Source organism: Protomyctophum parallelum (assembly GCF_964188405.1).
Source record: "Protomyctophum parallelum genome assembly, chromosome: 11".
In the NCBI taxonomy this organism is placed as follows: Eukaryota; Metazoa; Chordata; class Actinopteri; order Myctophiformes; family Myctophidae; genus Protomyctophum; species Protomyctophum parallelum.
This window is the reverse complement of record NC_139707.1, coordinates 47,716,371-47,736,623: the sequence shown is the minus strand read 5'-3', so window position 1 is coordinate 47,736,623 and position 20,253 is coordinate 47,716,371. Positions and strand designations below refer to the sequence as shown.

At 46.7% G+C, this 20,253-nt stretch overlaps 2 protein-coding genes across 2 annotated transcripts in view; both read left to right on the top strand.

Moving 5' to 3' along the window:
* LOC310867371 (NLR family CARD domain-containing protein 3-like) overlaps nt 1–20,253 on the top strand; it is a 139,860-nt gene that overhangs the window by 10,369 nt on the left and 109,238 nt on the right. The gene's annotated exons all lie outside the window — the stretch shown is intronic.
* The window catches only part of LOC310867050 (alsin-like), a 102,206-nt gene that overhangs the window by 2,604 nt on the left and 79,349 nt on the right, over nt 1–20,253 (top strand). The window contains exons 3-13 of the mRNA XM_083776843.1: nt 76–348; nt 771–979; nt 3,673–3,705; nt 4,061–4,276; nt 8,441–8,547; nt 9,053–9,387; nt 9,723–9,798; nt 17,442–17,599; nt 17,802–17,946; nt 18,185–18,281; nt 19,155–19,232. Of these exons, the coding sequence (XP_083632969.1) occupies nt 76–348; nt 771–979; nt 3,673–3,705; nt 4,061–4,276; nt 8,441–8,547; nt 9,053–9,387; nt 9,723–9,798; nt 17,442–17,599; nt 17,802–17,946; nt 18,185–18,281; nt 19,155–19,232 (1,727 nt within the window). The remainder of the gene's footprint in view (nt 1–75; nt 349–770; nt 980–3,672; nt 3,706–4,060; nt 4,277–8,440; nt 8,548–9,052; nt 9,388–9,722; nt 9,799–17,441; nt 17,600–17,801; nt 17,947–18,184; nt 18,282–19,154; nt 19,233–20,253) is intronic.

The following is a 20,253-nucleotide window of genomic DNA, read 5'->3' as shown; positions in this document are numbered from 1 at the left end:
TTTCTCTTTCTGGGGCTCCCTGGCTGAGAACATTATTTTCATATGGGGGTCCTCCGGGGTCCTTTTCTCCTCCAGGTGGCGTGGTGTATACGTTCGGAGAGCTGCCATGGCGTCGGGGGGGCCTGGTGGTCCCGGCCTCCTCTCCCCTGATAGAGAGCGCTCTGATTGGCCAGGCCGTGGTGCGCGTGGCGGCGGGGGGCTTCCACTGCGCGGCGCTCAGCGAGCAGGGCGCCGTGTTCACGTGGGGGGAGAACGCCGCCGGACAGTGTGGGCCGACGGCGGGGAGAGAGAGAGACCGCTGCGTCAACACACCGCCGCACGGGGGGAGAGAGAGAGACGGAGACACCGGTTAGTTTCACTTTCACTCTTCACACCCTGTTCCCTTTTTCTCCCATGCAGGAACACATAAATAAACAAGTATATATCCCATTTTTTGACCTGAGATCAGATTCTAAAAATGTTCTTCTACATCCTGACAGTTTTCTGAAAAAGCTATGTTTCTATGTCAGTCGTTCGATTTTTCAAAAAATTGCAGACCTACAAGCTCACAACGCCGCTAGATGTGTCACAGAGACTCGTTCTTTTGGGAGACTTCTACCCATTGCTGGCTGTCTGATTTCTTTGATTCTTTTTATTTTGACATATTATTGCTTATTGCAGCTTTATGGCCTGAAACCACTGCTCTACAAACACTGTGGTTATTAACCTCCCCTCCCCTCCCCTCCTCTCCCCCTCTCCTCTCCCCTCCCCTCCCCTCCCCTCCTCTCCAGTCAGAGGGCCTCTCTTCGTGTCCGAAGCCTCTCCAGTCAGCATCGTGGACGGTGACGTGGTCCCTCCACTGGGTGTCCGGGTGGTGGAGGTGTCGTGCGGGAGGGAACACACCCTGGCCGTGTCCGCCCAGCAGGAGGTCTGGTCCTGGGGCTCCGGGTGCCAGCTGGGCCTGGTCACCAAAAGCTTCCCTGTCTGGAAGCCACACAAGGTCTGTGTCATAATTATATGATTGCTCGAGCCCTGCAGGTACAGACAGGAGACAGACAGAGATGGAGTTGCAGTTCCTTCTGACATGAGGAGCAGAGCTAGATAGATAGATAGATAGATAGATAGATAGATAGATAGATAGATAGATTATTTGTCTCGGTCATGGTTCATACAACATTATTACATACAAGGAAAAGGGGTTGTCATGATGCAGTTCAGTTGACCGAAAAGGAAAGGGCTGAAGCCGAAGCTTACATATGCCCACCTTTTTGAGATTTCAGTAATCTCGTATAAAGAAACAAATAAATAAATAAATAAATCCGTTTTCAACATTGCTGCATTTCTAATGAAAAAATCATGTTGAAAGAAAAAATCGAAAAAAATCAAAGAATCTGATCACAGAGCTGAATGAGCAGAGGCAGGTGAGGCAGGCAACTTGGCAAGCGTCCAGTTCCAGGGTGGTTCAAGGTCACTGTGAAGACAGGAGGGTAGACGTAAGTATATAACAGAATAGCACACTGAGGTAGAAAGATGCTGCTAGCCCGGGTGGTGGAACATGACTGACTATAGGTCCAACAGAGATGGATGATCTGGCAGGGCGTGAAGGGTTGAACTAGGCTTTATAGCCTCCGCCTCCTCTCCTGCACCTCTGTCTCCACTCCTATAATAGAGGATAGGTTAGAAAGAAGGGGAGGAAGACCGGGTAGGTGTGGCAGACGTGACAGTCTGTCTGGAACCTCTGTCTGGGACCTCTGTCTGGGGACCTCTGTCTGGGGACCTCTGTCTGGGGACCTCTGTCTGGGGACCTCTGTCTGGGGACCTCTGTCTGGGACCTCTGCCTGAGACCTCTATCTGGGGACCTCTGTCTGGGGACCTCTGTCTGGGACCTCTGCCTGGGACCTCTATCTGGGGACCGACCTCTTTCTGGGACCTCTGTCTGGGGACCGACCTCTGTCTGGGACCTCTGCCTGGGACCTCTATCTGGGGACCGACCTCTTTCTGGGACCTCTGTCTGGGGACCGACCTCTGTCTGGGACCTCTGTCTGGGACCTCTGTCTGGGGACCGACCTCTGTCTGGGACCTCTGTCTGGGGACCTCTGTCTGGGGACCGACCTCTGTCTGGGACCTCTGCCTGGGACCTCTGTCTGGGGACCGACCTCTGTCTGGGACCTCTGTCTGGGACCTCTGTCTGGGGACCTCTGTCTGTTACCTCTGTCTGGGGACCGACCTCTGTCTGGGACCTCTGCCTGGGACCTCTGTCTGGGACCTCTGCCTGGGACCTCTGTCTGGGACCTCTGCCTGGGACCTCTGTCTGGGACCTCTGTCTGGGGACCGACCTCTGTCTGGGACCTCTGTCTGGGGACCGACCTCTGTCTGGGACCTCTGCCTGGGACCTCTGTCTGGGACCTCTGCCTGGGACCTCTGTCTGGGGACCGACCTCTGTCTGGGACCTCTGTCTAAGGACCTCTGTCTGGGGACCTCTGTCTGGGGACCTCTGTCTGGGACCTCTGTCTGGGGACCTCTGTCTGGGGACCTCTGTCTGGGACCTCTGTCTGGGGACCTCTGTCTGGGACCTCTGTCTGGGACCTCTGCCTGGGACCTCTGTCTGGGGACCGACCTCTGTCTGGGACCTCTGTCTGGGACCTCTGTCTGGGGACCTCTGTCTGTTACCTCTGTCTGGGGACCGACCTCTGTCTGGGACCTCTGCCTGGGACCTCTGTCTGGGACCTCTGCCTGGGACCTCTGTCTGGGGACCGACCTCTGTCTGGGACCTCTGTCTAAGGACCTCTGTCTGGGGACCTCTGTCTGGGGACCTCTGTCTGGGACCTCTGTCTGGGGACCTCTGTCTGGGGACCTCTGTCTGGGACCTCTGTCTGGGGACCTCTGTCTGGGACCTCTGTCTGGGACCTCTGTCTGGGGACCGACCTCTGTCTGGGACCTCTGTCTGGGACCTCTGTCTAAGGACCTCTGTCTGGGACCTCTGTTTGGGGACCTCTGTCTGGGACCTCTGTCTGGGACCTCTGTCTGGGGACCTCTGTCTGGGGACCTCTGTCTGGGGACCTCTGTCTGGGACCTCTGTCTGGGGACCTCTGTCTGGGACCTCTGTCTGGGACCTCTGTCTGGGGACCTCTGTCTGGGACCTCTGCCTGGGACCTCTGTCTGGGGACCTCTGTCTGGGACCTCTGTCTGGGACCTCTGTCTGGGGACCTCTGTCTGGGACCTCTGTCTGGGGACCTCTGTCTGGGGACCTCTGTCTGGGGACCTCTGTCTGGGACCTCTGTCTGGGGACCTCTGTCTGGGGACCTCTGTCTGGGGACCTCTGTCTGGGACCTCTGTCTGGGGACCTCTGTCTGGGGACCTCTGTCTCGGGACCTCTGTCTCGGGACCTCTGACCTCTGTCTGGGGACCTCTGTCTGGGACCTCTGTCTGGGGACCTCTGTCTGGGGACCTCTGTCTGGGGACCTCTGTCTGGGACCTCTGTCTTTATATAGGAGATTGTTCATTTTTAACTGCTGCTATGTTGTCTTCTTTTCTTTATGTTTCTAGTTTTTAAACTGCCCTTGATTATTCTTTGCCATATGTTGTTTGTGTTTTTTAACCTTGTACTGTACAGCACTTTGGAACCTTGCTCTGAAAGGTGCTATGTAAATAAAGTTCATTATCATTATCATTACCTTTGTGTTCATGTTTCAGGTTGAACACTTGGCAGGCAGACACGTCATTCAGGTATGTGTGTGTGTGGGTGTGTGTGTGTGTGTGTGTGTGTGGGTGTGTGCGTGTGTGTGTGTTTATCAGTTGTTTGTAACCTGAAAGCGAAGCTATTGCCAAATCCCACTTGTGAGCTATTTCAAACACATCTTGTGTGTACGTGTGCGTGTGCATGTGCGTGTGTGTGTGCGTGTGCGTATATGCGTGTGTTTATCAGTTGTTTGTAACCTCAAAGCGAAGCTATTGCCAAATCCCACTTGTGAGCTATTTCAAATTCAAACACATCTTGTGTGTACGTGTGCGTGCAGTGCACGTGTGTGTGTTAATATTATGTTTATTACATGGTCGTTAATCTCAATGTGTTTGCATACAGGTGGCTTGTGGGGATTTCCACAGCCTGGCCCTGGTTCGCAGCTTACCTCCCCAGAACCACAACACCCACAATGCCTCTGAGCGGCAGAGCGCCCCATTGGCCGCCTCTGCACAACGGAGCACGCCATTGGCCGCCAAGAGGAAAGAGCTCGTCGAGGTTGATGACTCCAACTACTGTCCGCTGGGGGTGGAGCTAGTGGAGACGACGCCCCTGAAGGTGTGTAGCCGGACTTGTTGATTATACTTGAACGACATACAAAGATACAAGTACACATACAAGTACAGTACAGATACAAGTACACATTTTCAGAAAAGGATAGAGGAAATAAGCGAATTATCACAAAAACCCAACCCCCATTGAGGGCTTATGGTAGGGGAAATAGCCAATAATGCACTTTTGCACAAAATAACACCTGGACCTCTTTAGTGGGGACGTAACAACTACAAATAACACCTGGACCTCTTTGGTGGGGACGTAACAACTACAAATAACACCTGGACCTCTTTGGTGGGGACGTAACAACTACAAATAACACCTGGACCTCTTTGGTGGGGACGTAACAACTACAAATAACACCTGGACCTCTTTGTTGGGGACGTAACAACTACAAATAACACCTGGACCTCTTTGGTGGGGGACGTAACAACTACAAATAACACCTGGACCTCTTTGGTGGGGACGTAACAACTACAAATAACACCTGGACCTCTTTGGTGGGGACGTAACAACTACAAATAACACCTGGACCTCTTTGGTGGGGACGTAACAACTACAAATAACAACTGGACCTCTTGGATGGGGACGTAACAACTACAAATAACAACTGGACCTCTTTGATGGGGACGTAACAACTACAAATAACACCTGGACCTCTTTGGTGGGGGACGTAACAACTACAAATAACACCTGGACCTCTTTGGTGGGGACGTAACAACTACAAATAACACCCTGACCTCTTTGGTGGGGACGTAACAACTACAAATAACACCCGGACCTCTTTGGTGGGGACGTAACAACTTAAATAACACCTGGACCTCTTTGGTGGGGACGTAACAACTACAAATAACACCTGGACCTCTTTGGTGGGGACGTAACAACTACAAATAACACCTGGACCTCTTTGGTGGGGACGTAACAACTACAAATAACACCTGGACCTCTTTGGTGGGGACGTAACAACTACAAATAACACCTGGACCTCTTTGTTGGGGACGTAACAACTACAAATAACACCTGGACCTCTTTGGTGGGGGACGTAACAACTACAAATAACACCTGGACCTCTTTGGTGGGGACGTAACAACTACAAATAACACCTGGACCTCTTTGGTGGGGACGTAACAACTACAAATAACACCTGGACCTCTTTGGTGGGGACGTAACAACTACAAATAACAACTGGACCTCTTTGATGGGGACGTAACAACTACAAATAACAACTGGACCTCTTTGATGGGGACGTAACAACTACAAATAACACCTGGACCTCTTTGGTGGGGGACGTAACAACTACAAATAACACCTGGACCTCTTTGGTGGGGACGTAACAACTACAAATAACACCCTGACCTCTTTGGTGGGGACGTAACAACTACAAATAACACCCGGACCTCTTTGGTGGGGACGTAACAACTTAAATAACACCTGGACCTCTTTGGTGGGGACGTAACAACTACAAATAACACCTGGACCTCTTTGGTGGGGACGTAACAACTACAAATAACAACTGGACCTCTTTGGTGGGGACGTAACAACTACAAATAACACCTGGACCTCTTTTGTGGGGGACGTAACAACTACAAATAACACCTGGACCTCTTTGGTGGGGACGTAACAACTACACATAACACCTGGACCTCTTTGGTGGGGACGTAACAACTACAAATAACAACTGGACCTCTTTGATGGGGACGTAACAACTACAAATAACACCTGGACCTCTTTGGTGGGGACGTAACAACTACAAATAACACCTGGGCCTCTTTGGTGGGGACGTAACAACTACAAATAACACCTGGACCTCTTTGGTGGGGACGTAACAACTACAAATAACACCTGGACCTCTTTGGTGGGGACGTAACAACTACAAATAACACCTGGACCTCTTTAGTGGGGGACGTAACAACTACAAATAACACCTGGACCTCTTTGGTGGGGGACGTAACAACTACAAATAACACCTGGACCTCTTTGGTGGGGGACGTAACAACTACAAATAACACCTGGACCTCTTTGGTGGGGACGTAACAACTACAAATAACACCTGGACCTCTTTGGTGGGGGACGTAACAACTACAAATAACACCCTGACCTCTTTGGTGGGGGACGTAACAACTACAAATAACACCTGGACCTCTTTGGTGGGGGACGTAACAACTACAAATAACACCTGGACCTCTTTGGTGGGGGACGTAACAACTACAAATAACAACTGGACCTCTTTGGTGGGGACGTAACAACTACAAATAACACCTGGACCTCTTTGATGGGGACGTAACAACTACAAATAACACCTGGACCTCTTTGGTGGGGACGTAACAACTACAAATAACACCTGGACCTCTTTGGTGGGGACGTAACAACTACAAATAACACCTGGACCTCTTTGGTGGGGGACGTAACAACTACAAATAACACCTGGACCTCTTTGGTGGGGGACGTAACAACTACAAATAACACCTGGACCTCTTTGGTGGGGACGTAACAACTACAAATAACACCTGGACCTCTTTGATGGGGACGTAACAACTACAAATAACACCTGGACCTCTTTGGTGGGGGACGTAACAACTACAAATAACACCTGGACCTCTTTGGTGGGGGACGTAACAACTACAAATAACACCTGGACCTCTTTGATGGGGACGTAACAACTACAAATAACACCTGGACCTCTTTGGTGGGGGACGTAACAACTACAAATAACACCTGGACCTCTTTGATGGGGACGTAACAACTACAAATAACACCTGGACCTCTTTGATGGGGACGTAACAACTACAAATAACACCTGGACCTCTTTGATGGGGACGTAACAACTACAAATAACACCTGGACCTCTTTGATGGGGACGTAACAACTACAAATAACACCTGGACCTCTTTGGTGGGGGACGTAACAACTACAAATAACACCTGGACCTCTTTGGTGGGGGACGTAACAACTACAAATAACACCTGGACCTCTTTGGTGGGGACGTAACAACTACAAATAACAACTGGACCTCTTTGATGGGGACGTAACAACTACAAATAACACCTGGACCTCTTTGGTGGGGACGTAACAACTACAAATAACACCTGGACCTCTTTGGTGGGGACGTAACAACTACAAATAAAGGTTAGAAAGCCTTTTAGTTCTCCTGTAATGTGGTTTAACCCATTTAGACCTGAGAGCAGATTCTACACAATGTCTTCTAAATCATTTACAGTTTAAAAAAAATAATAATATATATATATAACTATGTCAGTGGTGCTGAACCTTTTTCATGTCAAGGACCCGCAGAATTATCTGTATTTGATCGTGGACCCCCATCTAAAATTATGTTGTTCCAGGGACCCCCCCCCCCCCCTGAAAGAGCGAACCCTGTTCGCTCTGAAAGAATATATATTCAAAGATTTGCGCCACATTTTCAGGATCTTTCTAAAAACAGCAGATCTCGTAGCTTGTAGATCTGCTATTTTTTCAACAGCTAAAGTATAACATAATGCTTAAAACGCCAAAAGGGGTTCCCGTCCTGACTGGGTTTGATGTGGTTTTGGTTCTGACTCCTCCATGGTGTGGTTCTGCCCGGTCCTGAATGGGTTTATTAAATATTTTATTATCCCACGATTTTTGTAACCCATTTTTCACCCCTGTGTCAATCATCTAATGTGATCCTGGGCTCTACACAGTACACACCCTCCACCAACCTAGTCCCCATATATGGGGGACAAGGGGAGAGCAACGGACTTGAACTCATGCTTCCTTCATGCCTGAGTGTCCAAGTTGCTCCTTTACACCTGACAGGGGGGAGTTTCCCTGGTTGGACGTAGCGCGTGGAAGGAACACGTTATTCCAACCAGTTCCTTTCCCCTCCATCAGGCGCCCCGGCTGGCCAGGGGGAGGCAGTTTAGAGACCAGGATTACTGCATGTTTTTTGTGAGGGTACCTACCCTAGGGGACACGGGGAGAACATGCAAACTCCACACAGAAAGGCCAACCCCGCCTCGGGTATGGGCACTGATGACGCGGAGGAGGAAACACGCCGCCAGCACCCACAGCGTCCCGAGCGGGAATCGAACCCAGGACAGAAGGTCCTGGGTTCGATTCCCGCTCGGGACGCTGTGGGTTTGATGTGGTTTTGGTCCTGACTCCTCCATGGTTGTTTCTACCCCACAGGGCTCTTCTCAGAAGAGTAGCCCCAGAACGAAGCTCTGGACCCGGGGAAGACCTGCCACCCCCAGCCCTCTGTCGTCCAGAAGCCAAACCCCAAACACCACCACAATGTACAGTATTTATACAGTATTGATATTTATCCTGTTGATGCCTATCTCCATATTTTAACTTGAACCAATGCATTACAGTCTCTGTTCTGACTGTACTGTACTGTATTATACTGTTCTTATTTAGGTCATCTATTTCATACATTGATTCTACTACTACAACACAGTCATACTTTGAACTCTTTCAAGTCTGCACTGGATTCAGATTGTCAAGAAGGCCTGCCCAGCTCTGTGTAGTTTCCAAATTTAGGTCTACTGCGAACTGACCGGAAATGGCGGCTTTTCAAAATAAGAGCTCAAATTAAAAAAATGCTGGCGTGAATTAGGTCCTAATTTTTCAATAAATGATAGGGTTAACTATTTTATGTGCCTGTAAAATGTTGTCATAAGTGAAATACTTCTATCATGTTTTATCATCATCAAATGTAATCATTCTCTCTCTCTCTCTCTCTCTCTCTCTCTCTCTCTCTCTCTCTCTCTCTCTCTCTCTCTCTCTCTCTCCGTATAGCAACACGACACCATCTTCCTCTACAGAACCAAACCCACCAATGGCGACCGGGCTTGGGCCCGACGCACGCGTGGATGATAGCGGTCCTAAGGCCCGCCCACCGACCGGCTGGAGATCCAATAGGAACTCGCCATTCCCGGATGAGGTGGAGCTTCAGGACTTCTTCCAGAGACTCTCCGTCCGCTCACAGGACGTCGAGGATGTCAGTCACAGCGGGGGGGCGGGGGATAGCGCCTCGCTGACCAGTCACAGCGGAGGGGCGGGGGATAGCGCCTCGCTGACCAGTCACAGCGGAGGGGCGGGGGATAGCGCCTCGCTGACCAGTCACACGTCGGGTCAGTGGCAGTTACGTTATGATCATAATCATTATTATTATTATCTCATTTAAATGATGTTTGGGACAAGAAACACTTTCCTGGGGGTTCTTTTTGTAGTATTTCAAAGTGTCCATGGACTCCATGATGTCATGGACACTGGGCTCACTTCCTTCGTGGACTACAATTCCCATAATGCTTTGGTGCACTTACTGAGACAACATTTAGTCCAGGAAGTAAGTGATGCCTCCTCTCCTCTCCTCTCCTCTCCTCTCCTCTCCTCTCCTCTCCTCTCCTCTCCTCTCCTCTCCTCTCCTCTCCTCTCCTCTCCTCTCCTCTCCTCTCCTCTCCATCAGATGACAGCCTGCAGTCTTCTCTAGCAGAAGGTTCCAGTTATGAAGACGATTGTCCAGTCATCAGACACGCCCCCCTGTAAGTTCTGCCATCCAATAACAGCAAAGCATGTCTGTCTGTTTAGAAGACATTTTTAGAATCATTTTCACTGGCTTAGAGGTAGTGTTGATTCACTTTTTGTGTCGCGGCCCACGGGCCGCATTGGATCTGTCCCCGGGGCCACAGAATGCCCGCGGATCACCAGATTGACACCCCTGGAAGTGGTTAACCCATTCTGACCTTAGATCAGATTCACACGAGGTTTCCACTGGACACACACTGGTCTGATTAACCCATCGATTTTTCAAAAAATAGCAGACCTACAAGCTCGTATCGCGCCGGCGCGATATGAGCTTGTAGATCTGCTATTTTTCAATAGCTAAAGCATAACATGATGCCAACACCAAAATGGGTTACCGTTCAGAATGGGTTAATGTACGTTTTGAAATAATAATCCTGCGTAGAGCAGGGTATGCTCTGCTGTGGGCCTCTGCTGCTAGAATCTAAAGCAGCAGCATCAATTATTTGCAAGAAAAAACAAAATGGGTCAAAATGGGCATATTGTTTTACAGCCCAATAAATCGTCTTCCATTGGCCTTCATTGAGTTGAGTGATTGACAGCTGACATGACAAGCCTCTGTTACGGGTCTCAGGGCTGCTGAGTACCTCATTAATAAAACTGAACCTGAATAAACGGGGATAAAGACGGAGCAATGAGTGTTGCTTTTCTTTCCAGAATGTAACTGAGGGGAACCGGAAGCTGCGCTCCTTATATTGGGACCCCAGAGAACCCATGGGCTAGCACAAATGTTCCGTCCTCACTGCATGTTACACTTTGCTAGTGCAATTAATTCACAGTATTAATTGTAAACCATCATATAACGAAATTATTAAATAATTAAACAGACTCTTAAAACACATTAAGTTGGGTCACACTCTCCTGGCGGTGCCACACCTCCGTTGATTTACTCAACTTTGGGGCTAATATTTGTCAGCCCCAGAGCCTATAGAAGGCTCTGCTCAGCCCTCTGGCCCCGTGAGGTGCACTGGCTTTTGACCAATGACAGCTCCTCTGCGGTGGATGAATTTAAAATTAATGAATGAAGTTTATTATTTACTTTCTAATTCGTTTTCTCCGTGTCCGTTGACGAAAACACGAAGTTAAGAGATTGGGGCATATCATCCAATGGATTAAAATAACGAAAGGAAAGAATTTCAAACCCACGTTTTGTGGGTTTGAAATTCTTGCTTTTTGGGGCAGAGACAGACCGACAGGGCTTGGACCCATAAAGATATAAGACACCAAGTTAAGAAACAAAATGGCTAGTTCAATCACATTGGAAGTGGCTCGGGAGGCATCCTTTGGTTAGACATAAGGTTGGTGAGGGGTGCGTTAAGACGACTGGATTAAGGTTGGTGAGGGGTGCGTTAAGGCATATATGTCAAACTCAAGGCCCGGGGGCCAAATCAGGCCCGTGAATGAATTATCTTTGGCCCGCGGGATGATATTTAATTAGTATTAGAACTGGCCCTCTGGTATATTGCACGGACCACCATAATACTACAAGTCCTGCTTTGTGAGGATCATAGAACAGGAAACTGAGCTTAATAATAATAATGCATTTTCAGTTTTAAATGCATTTACTTTTATGCTATTTGCCTGGGACGTCCTCCTGACCGCGGTGCCCGTGTGTTGAAACACAGTCCGGCCCTTGACTTCTACCAATTTATTTATTTTGGCCCACCGTGTATTTGAGTTTGACATCCCTGCCCTAGACCAACGAGCCTTGTTATTATTTGGCATCTTCCATCTAACACAGCTGTTTGATGCACATGTGTCTTTCTTGAATATGTCAGCAATGCAGGTAATGGAGATATGAGTGTCAATTTAACCCATTAATCAACTTTCAAATGTTGCTTGGGGTGTGGGTTCAAGTCTCCCTTTGTCTATACCCAAAACACAACCATCTTCATCTTGTGCAAGGCGTTAACGATTGGCCGTTGCATATGTGACAATAGCCTATAGGCCTACTGAGAAGTATCAGCTGGGCACCACGCTGTTAGAGACTACACATTCAGGAGTCATAGAATCATGTGACCTCTCAATAGTACTCTTGCGCAGCGGCAATTTCATAGTCAATGAAGTTCTACTGAGACGTGATTATTGCTAGTTGAAAACTTTACCCAATACCCCGCCAGGATGACTTGAAATATAGTCAGAAATGGCAATTTTTGTTAGTCTCTCAGGAGACTTTACAACTGTGAAATGTAATACATTACAATGTGTAAAGCTATTCCCTTAGTTTGACCCCTAACATGATACTTAAAGCATAATTCAAAATTGAAAATGTTGCCAGTATAAGGTGGTATCACAACTTTCAACCTTTGTAATGTGTTACTAGACAACTTTACAAATGCATCAGTGAAGACATTTCTTGGCAGGTGATGTATTCACCAGATTTGCCGTTTTTCTGATAACATTCCCATATTATATTTATTGGACAGAGTAACGGGAAGGGCTCGTCCGGGATTTGAACCCGGGACCTCTCGCACCCGAAGCGAGAATCATACCCCTAGACCAACGAGCCTTGGTTTTCATTGGCATCTTCCGTGTAACACAGCTGTTTGATGCACATGTGTCTTTCTTGGAGATGTCAGCAATGCAGCAGGTAATAGAGATCATTTAGATATTTAATAGAATTAGTTCAAGACTGAAGAATGTGTGAACACAGCATTTTCCAACTTTGTAAGAAACAACCTTTGAACCAAGCTGCTGAGAACATTGAATGTTCAGAAATGCTTTGGAAGGATGGGGAACTGGAGGGGTTCGTCCGGGATTTGAACCCGGGACCTCTCGCACCCTAAGCGAGAATCATACCCCTAGAGCAACGAGCCCTGTTTTCATTGTAATATTTACTCTCACAAAGCTGTCTGATGCACTTGTGGCTTTCTTGAAGATGTCAGAGATGATGCAGGTAATGGAGATAGGAGGGTCAATTTAACCCATCAATCAACTTTCAGAAGATTGCAATTTGGCTTGGGTTGTGGGTTCAAGTTCCTCTTTGTGTTCACCCAAAATTGCTGAACAGGTGTGCTTCCAGGTAACAGCGGTAGTCGTGGCCGAGCGGTTAAGGTGATGGACTAGAAATCCATTGGGGTCTCCCCGCGCAGGTTCGAGTCCTGCCGACTACGGAGCTTTATTGTTTGTGCAACAGGTACAAACGTTGGGTGTCACTTTGTAGTGTCATGTTGATGGCTTCCATTTAAAATTCATAGAAAACTGCAGCTTTATGGTGCATAATATTGACAATGTCTGCTAGTCGTTGCTGAGTTTCTATTTTGTCTTCTTCCAGGCTACAACATATTTCTTTCCAACACATGAACTAAGGCGAGGGATGGTGAAGTGCAGTGTCAACAGTAGGGCTCGTCCGGGATTTGAACCCGGGACCTCTCGCACCCAAAGCGAGAATCATACCCCTAGACCATATATGTCAAACTCAAGGCCCGGGGGCCAAATCAGGCCCGTGAATGAATTATCTTTGGCCCGCGGGATGATATTTAATTAGTATTAGAACTGGCCCTCTGGTATATTGCACGGACCACCATAATACTACAAGTCCTGCTTTGTGAGGATCATAGAACAGGAAACTGAGCTTAATAATAATAATGCATTTTCAGTTTTAAATGCATTTACTTTTATGCTATTTGCCTGGGACGTCCTCCTGACCGCGGTGCCCGTGTGTTGAAACACAGTCCGGCCCTTGACTTCTACCAATTTATTTATTTTGGCCCACCGTGTATTTGAGTTTGACATCCCTGCGTTAAGGGTTAGGTTAAATTGAGGTGTGCTGTCCCGTGGGAGGTTAGGTTAGGGTGAGGGTTTGAGATGGTTAACATCGGTAGACAACTTGACTGCGTGTGCGTGCGTTTGTCTTGATTTGTGAGTTCTCTTGGCACAGTACCATGGGTGTGTACGCATAACAAAACCATGATGCTTCTATGCAACGATTGGTATTAAAAACGTCATTGAAGCTGAGAAGGGCCATACCGGTGTCGGCTATGGGGATTAATGTGGTTGACACGCACTGTAGGAGGAGAAGATGAGTTCAGATATGTACCAGTGCCACTGTCTGCTATTTTGTTTAAAGCTGCATTACACCTCAAGCAGACTGTAATTATGAAACCTTTTAATTAATTGTCTGGTTTGGGTGTTATTTTGTTCATAAAGTGCATGTGATCCTCAACACAGGATTTGATATATCCAGACTAACATTATTAGTATTGCCTTCACCACCAATAACCATGATAGTACAGCAGCTATCTGCACCCAGGGGCATCACTATGCCAGCTTGTGAATGTGATCGACATTTGCATTAATGTTTTATTTTTGCCACGGACATGCAAAACAAGTGATCAATGATATTACGAGAACACAAATGTATAGCCTACAGTATTAATAGACTCTTGACGTGTCATATATTGTCTACTCTATTCCACTGCGCTACACATTTTAAAATAAGTCACTTATCAAAACTTATTTTTGGGGAAAAGCCAATCTACAAGCTCACAACACATTACGGCATGTTGTGACCTTGTAGATCAGCAATTGTCCTCTCTTCTTAGCCTTATGCCCAAAATCAGGATGTCAGGGTTAAAGTAGTTAGATATATACAGTAGTTACCCAATTAACTTACCCAGCAAGACTGGGAAGTTATCCACTGTATACTGGCAGGTGGCCGTCCTGAGACCTACAAGCTAAACGAGTTTTGTGTTTGTTTGTTAACGTAGCTTAAATAGTGGGTGTCAGTCCATTAAGGTGTGGTGCAATGGAAACATACCTGAGATTCAAAACAGATAATTAAGTACATGATGAGTGATTCATGTCAGGATTTAAAGGAATGCAGTGTCACAATAGTAGTTTGATTAGGGTGCCCGACCTTGATCAGAGCTGAGGAGGTCTGAGGATCAAGGGTTTCCATGAATTATGCTTGTTGAGTGTTATTATGATTTAGTTGTTATTGTGATATGACTAGGGCTGTCAAATGATTAAAAATTTTAATCAGATTAATCACAGCTTCAAAATTAATTTAATCATGATTAATCACCATTCGAACTATGTCCAAAATATGCCATGTTTTCCTGTTTATTGTTGTGGAAATGGAAATATAAATGACAGAAAGCGGATATACATTCGTCTTTGAATGTTTTTTGTTTTCTAATGCATTTAGTATAGCCATGATGTGATGTGAGCATTTGTAGGCCTAGCCTACACTTTGAGTTAAATCAACACTGGCTTTTGGCCATGTAGACTGCGGTCCCCCAGGAGGAAGTCACTTATGTTGCTCTGGAGAGGGAAGTCTGGAACACTCTGGTGGAGCTGTTGCCCCCGCGACCCGACTAGAGATAAGCGGTTGAAGATGGATGGATGGATGAATGGAGACTGGGGTCCCAGTCCAGAGATGAAAATCATAATAAAATGGCCTAGGCTACTTTCTATCAATTTAATTTGGGGGTCCTTGAAATTAAAATAGCTGAGAAGCAATGGGTTAAACTGTAGACTATAGTTAATTGAAATTCACAAAATACAATAATGGCACATTTTTGGAAACAGGGCTTGGTTTAGAAAAGCCTATATTTTGCGCTAAAGTAATTATTGAATAACATATAAATGTAGGTTTTAAGGCTAGAATGGCATTGTAGTGGACTGTAGTGAGAGGCGAGATTGTCTCTCCTTCATTGCGGGACTGCAGGACTAGTCTGGAGATAGTTAGGTAGTCGTGAATCAGCTTCAGTCAGTGTTTTGGTTCGTACCTGGAGTTGTGCACATTCTCCGCTGTGCACAGCAGCACAGGGGAACTTTAATATATCCATGGTCGTTTTCAGTTGCTTTCCATGTGCGACACAAAAGTACCATGTGTTTGTTTTGGTAATAGCCTACTGCAGGCGCAGCCATGCTGATTCACGTAATCGCGTAGGACAAAACGAAACCAGCCGGACAAACATTAATGGCATTTTCAAAATGTCCACAAGTTGCGACGGACCCGAGTGATTCTTGCAGCGCGCTGATAGCTAACACTAGTAGTGTGTGTGTGTGTGTGTGTGTGTGTGTGTGTGTGTGTGTGTGCAGTGTAGCCTAATGGGGCTTTGCTAGGCAGACAAAGTAACGCAACAGAGTTACAGAATCAAACCACTTTGCAACCAAACTACAATACACAAGCTATCTCTCTGATGTTGTTCAATCATGACTGTGTGCTACACAGTGACAGATTTGTTATGCTCTGGACGACTGGACGTTCCTGAGCCGCGCGCACGGGCGCATGTTAGGGGGAACACTAACATGCGTTAATTGCGTTAAATATTTTAACGCAATTAATTAACGCAATTGATTAATGCCATTAACGCGTTATTTTTGACAGCCTTAGATATGACACTTTGAAACACTTTCTCTCAACTGACAAAAAATATAACTATTTACCATGCCATGTTCTTTTCCACTGTGGTCATACAGTTGACTTGACTCACACATACCACGACAAATGTGGTACCGATATCGCATACAATACCACAAATCTCCTGCAACATATTAATGAGCATGTCATCCTGAAACTATATATATCAAATTGTGAACATTAAAAAATATATGTATGGACATACATGAACAACGTTCACTGTGTTGTTGTGGAGCATTTGCTATAACAAAGTTGATAGACTAGACCCCAGTAGTGTCATTGCTGTAACTTGGTATCTGCAATGTGTTCTGTTGCTGCAGGGTGAACTATGGGTAGCGTTATAGTATAATTGATGCCTTAGTTACAACCCCCCCCCCCCCGCCCCCCTGTCTGTTTTGGAATGAGGGGATATAGGGATGAGGGAACATAGGGCTAAGGGAACATAGGGCTGAGGGAACATAGGGCTGAGGGAACATAGGGCTGAGGGAACTTGGGTATACGGTCCCATTTCAACACAGGAGGTGCCTAGACGGCATTACTGCTGAGCATCTTCAATATGCCAGTGTAAAATTATCTCCTCTTCCTTGGATTGTGTTTTTACTGGTTTTATGATTCATGGTATACTCCCTGATTCCATGATGCTCTCTGTTGTATTAGTCCCAGTGATGAAGGACAATGCTAGTGTTGACAATATTACAGATCTGTAGCTTTAGCCAGTATACTGTCTATAACCTATTGGAAAGGATTCTGTTGGACAAGTACATTGACTCCCATCAGTATGGATTCAAACCCAAGCATGGCACTGATCTTTATGCTTTGAAGGAAATTGTAAGCAAATATAGAGGGCAAAGCTCAACAGTCCTTATCCTACACGAGCACATTTATCCGTGGTCCTTCTCCTACCAAACCACACTGTTATCTCTCCATGCAAAATAAAATCTGCATGCTCCCAGAATCCAGCTGCACTACATTGCATCCACGCAACTGTCATATTTTACTGTACAAATATTACTTTTCTCATACACACTGTTATTGCGCAACATTCCCCGGCACCTCCCCTTTTCACTGCACACACACACACACACACACACGCACACGCACACGCACACGCACACACACACACACACTAAATGGGATTAAGATTGATTTTTAGTTGCTTTGTCCCACCTCTCTGTGTGCATGCGTGTGTGCATGCGTGTGTGTGTGTGTGTGTGTGTGTGTGTGTGTCTGTAGCTGTGGGCTGTCCTCCTCTGCTCCTGTGCGTATGGAGGAGCAGGAGGAGGAGGAGGAGGGGAGACGCCAGAAGAAGAAGAAGACCACCTCCTGCCTGATGGACCTCAGCTATGAGGAGAAACACAGAACTCACTCCCTGCCTGGGCCACGGAGCCATGGTGTGTGCGCACGTGTGTGTGTGTGCGTGTGCGTGCGCGTGCGTGCGAGCGTGTGTGCGTGCATTTGTTTTAGTGGCGGAAAGTTTATTTGAGTTTTATACAAAATAAAAGTTAAAAAGAATGTACACAAAGAAGAAACACTGACAACAACAACGACAAAAAACAAATCACCGTTAATAATTGCACCACTGGTCTCCTCCAGCAGGGGGCTCCCCGCTGAGTCGACGCCCACATGCCGCCAGGGGGGAGGCGGGGCTGGGGGCGGAGCTACCCTCCCTGGAAACAGAGGTGTGGAGCTGGGGGCGTGGCCTCGAGGGTCAGCTGGGACACGCAGACCACCTGCCCAGGTACGCGCACGCACGCACACACACACACATTTAACATCTTTATTTGCATTCACATTTTACAAGACATTTCTTGGACACAAACAATAGTGGATGAGCAAACTTGAAAAAGAAAACTCTACAACAAGTGCTTCAGGTACAGATGACGGGTACAGGAAGCATCGCCTTCTCCATATATGGTCGACTGCCAATTATTGCAGACACTGAACTGTGTGTGTGTGTGTGTGTGTGTGTGTGTCAGACTCCAGCCTCTGCGCATCGACAGTCTGACAGGAGAGGAAGTGGTTAAAATCGTGGCCGGCTCCCATCACTCCATGGCCCTCACTGCCCGCTGCCAGGTATAACTAACCCTAAACTAACCCTATAACTAACCCTATAACTAACCCTAACCCTATAACTAACCCTAAACTAACTAAACTAAAGGGCAGTCCATACTGTCTCCGACCACCGAACTTTTCGTCGGAAAGACCAGACTTTAATTTTTTCTCCGAAGTAGAGTTCGGAGAGTCACAACATCTGGGAGTGCAGCTTTCAGAACAAAAATTCGGAGGAATGCGTTTCAGAAGTTGCGAGTGACGTCATGCTGTAGTTGTACCGGAGCTTTCCGACGAAAAGTTCGATGGTCGGAGACAGTATGGACTGCCCTTAACCCTACATGTTGTTATGCACTGTGTAACTTTGTTTAAAGGAGAATTCCATACTAAAAGGCTTTCTTACCTTTCTTTGTAGTCGTTACGTCCCCACCAAAGAGGTCCAGGTGTTATTTTGTGAAAAAGCTCCTTATTGGCTATTTCCCCTACCATAAGCCCTAAGCATTGAATTGAATGGGAATTGAATTGGGCTATGGGGTGTTGTGCTAATTCGCTTATTTCCATCGCTCAAAATTATAATTTCTTTGTATATATCCTCTCTTCATAATGTAAATATTATCCCAAGCGGCACACTTTACTACTTCTTTCGATGGAAATAAGCAAATTAGCATAACACCTCATAGCCCCATTCAATTCCCATTCAATGCAATGCAATTCATTGAGGGCTTATGGTAGGGACATTTTTTGCACAAAAAAACACCTGGACCTCTTTGATGGGGACGTAACAACTACAAAGAAAGGTAAGAAAGATAAGAAAGCATTCTAGCATGGAATTCTCCTTTAAACTATTATACACGCACGCACACACACTGCACTCTAATACTGCTGTGTGTGTTGCAGGTGTTCTCGTGGGGCAGTAACATCAGCGGTCAGCTGGGTCACCTGAACACTCCTGTGACCGTCCCTCACCAGATCAAGGTACTTTGAACACACACGCATGCAACGCAACGCACGCACGCACGCACGCACGCATGCAACGCAATGCACGCACGCACGCACGCACGCATGCATGCACGCGTGATTAACCACCTTAGGCCTCAAAATAAAAAGATCAACCTTTTTTTTGTAATTGTAACAATAAAATCACACACGTGTGAACTGAGTGGTGCAATTCCCCCCCCCCCCACCCCCCTCTCTCTCTCTCTCTCTCTCTCTCTCTCTCTCTCACTCTCACTCTCTCTCATTAGAGTCACTACCCCTCTCACTGTTTCTGGCGCCCCCTACTGCTATTATTAAGTCACATACTCGTGCTTACACAGACAGACACACACACAAACAAACAAACAGGTACGAGGACATTGCAAGCTGGTTGTAGGAGTGGTTGCACCACTCAAAAATATACAGGGTATATAAAATACAATAACAATTAATATCATTGAAGGGGAGAGAATTCGACTCAAATTAAGTTTCCCAACTTTTTGTGAAGAGTTTAGATTGGCTAAATTTTCACCATTTTGTTTTAAAAAAGCAAAGCTTTTGCTCACCTAAAGGGGACAGGTGCGTAGGACAGGGTACGGTGCCCCGAAAATGAAAAAGGAACAAACACCCGCACCATAGACTGTAAAAAATATGGACAAAGCGTTCTCCGGGTCTAACATGAACGTAAAATGAAGCCTGTCAGTCCTTGTATTGTAAGTCGCCATCTTTCTAGATCCGTTTGGACCCAGCTGGCCCATTGGCTGGCCCAGACAACGAGGCGGGACTTCCCCCCTTCTTCTCCGTTGGTTTTTATTTTGACTCGAGTGGGAGGGGAATCCCGATCATAGACTGTAACGGTAGCCACGCCCCTCAAAACTTGCGCGACTTTATGGTCTTTTTTTTAATAAATGGGACCATAATTTTCCAAAAAGAATATTATGACATTAGAAATGAGACTTTAAACTAGTGACTGGAAGCAGAAAGTATTCATGACCATGTTTATTAAGGTAATACAGTCTAG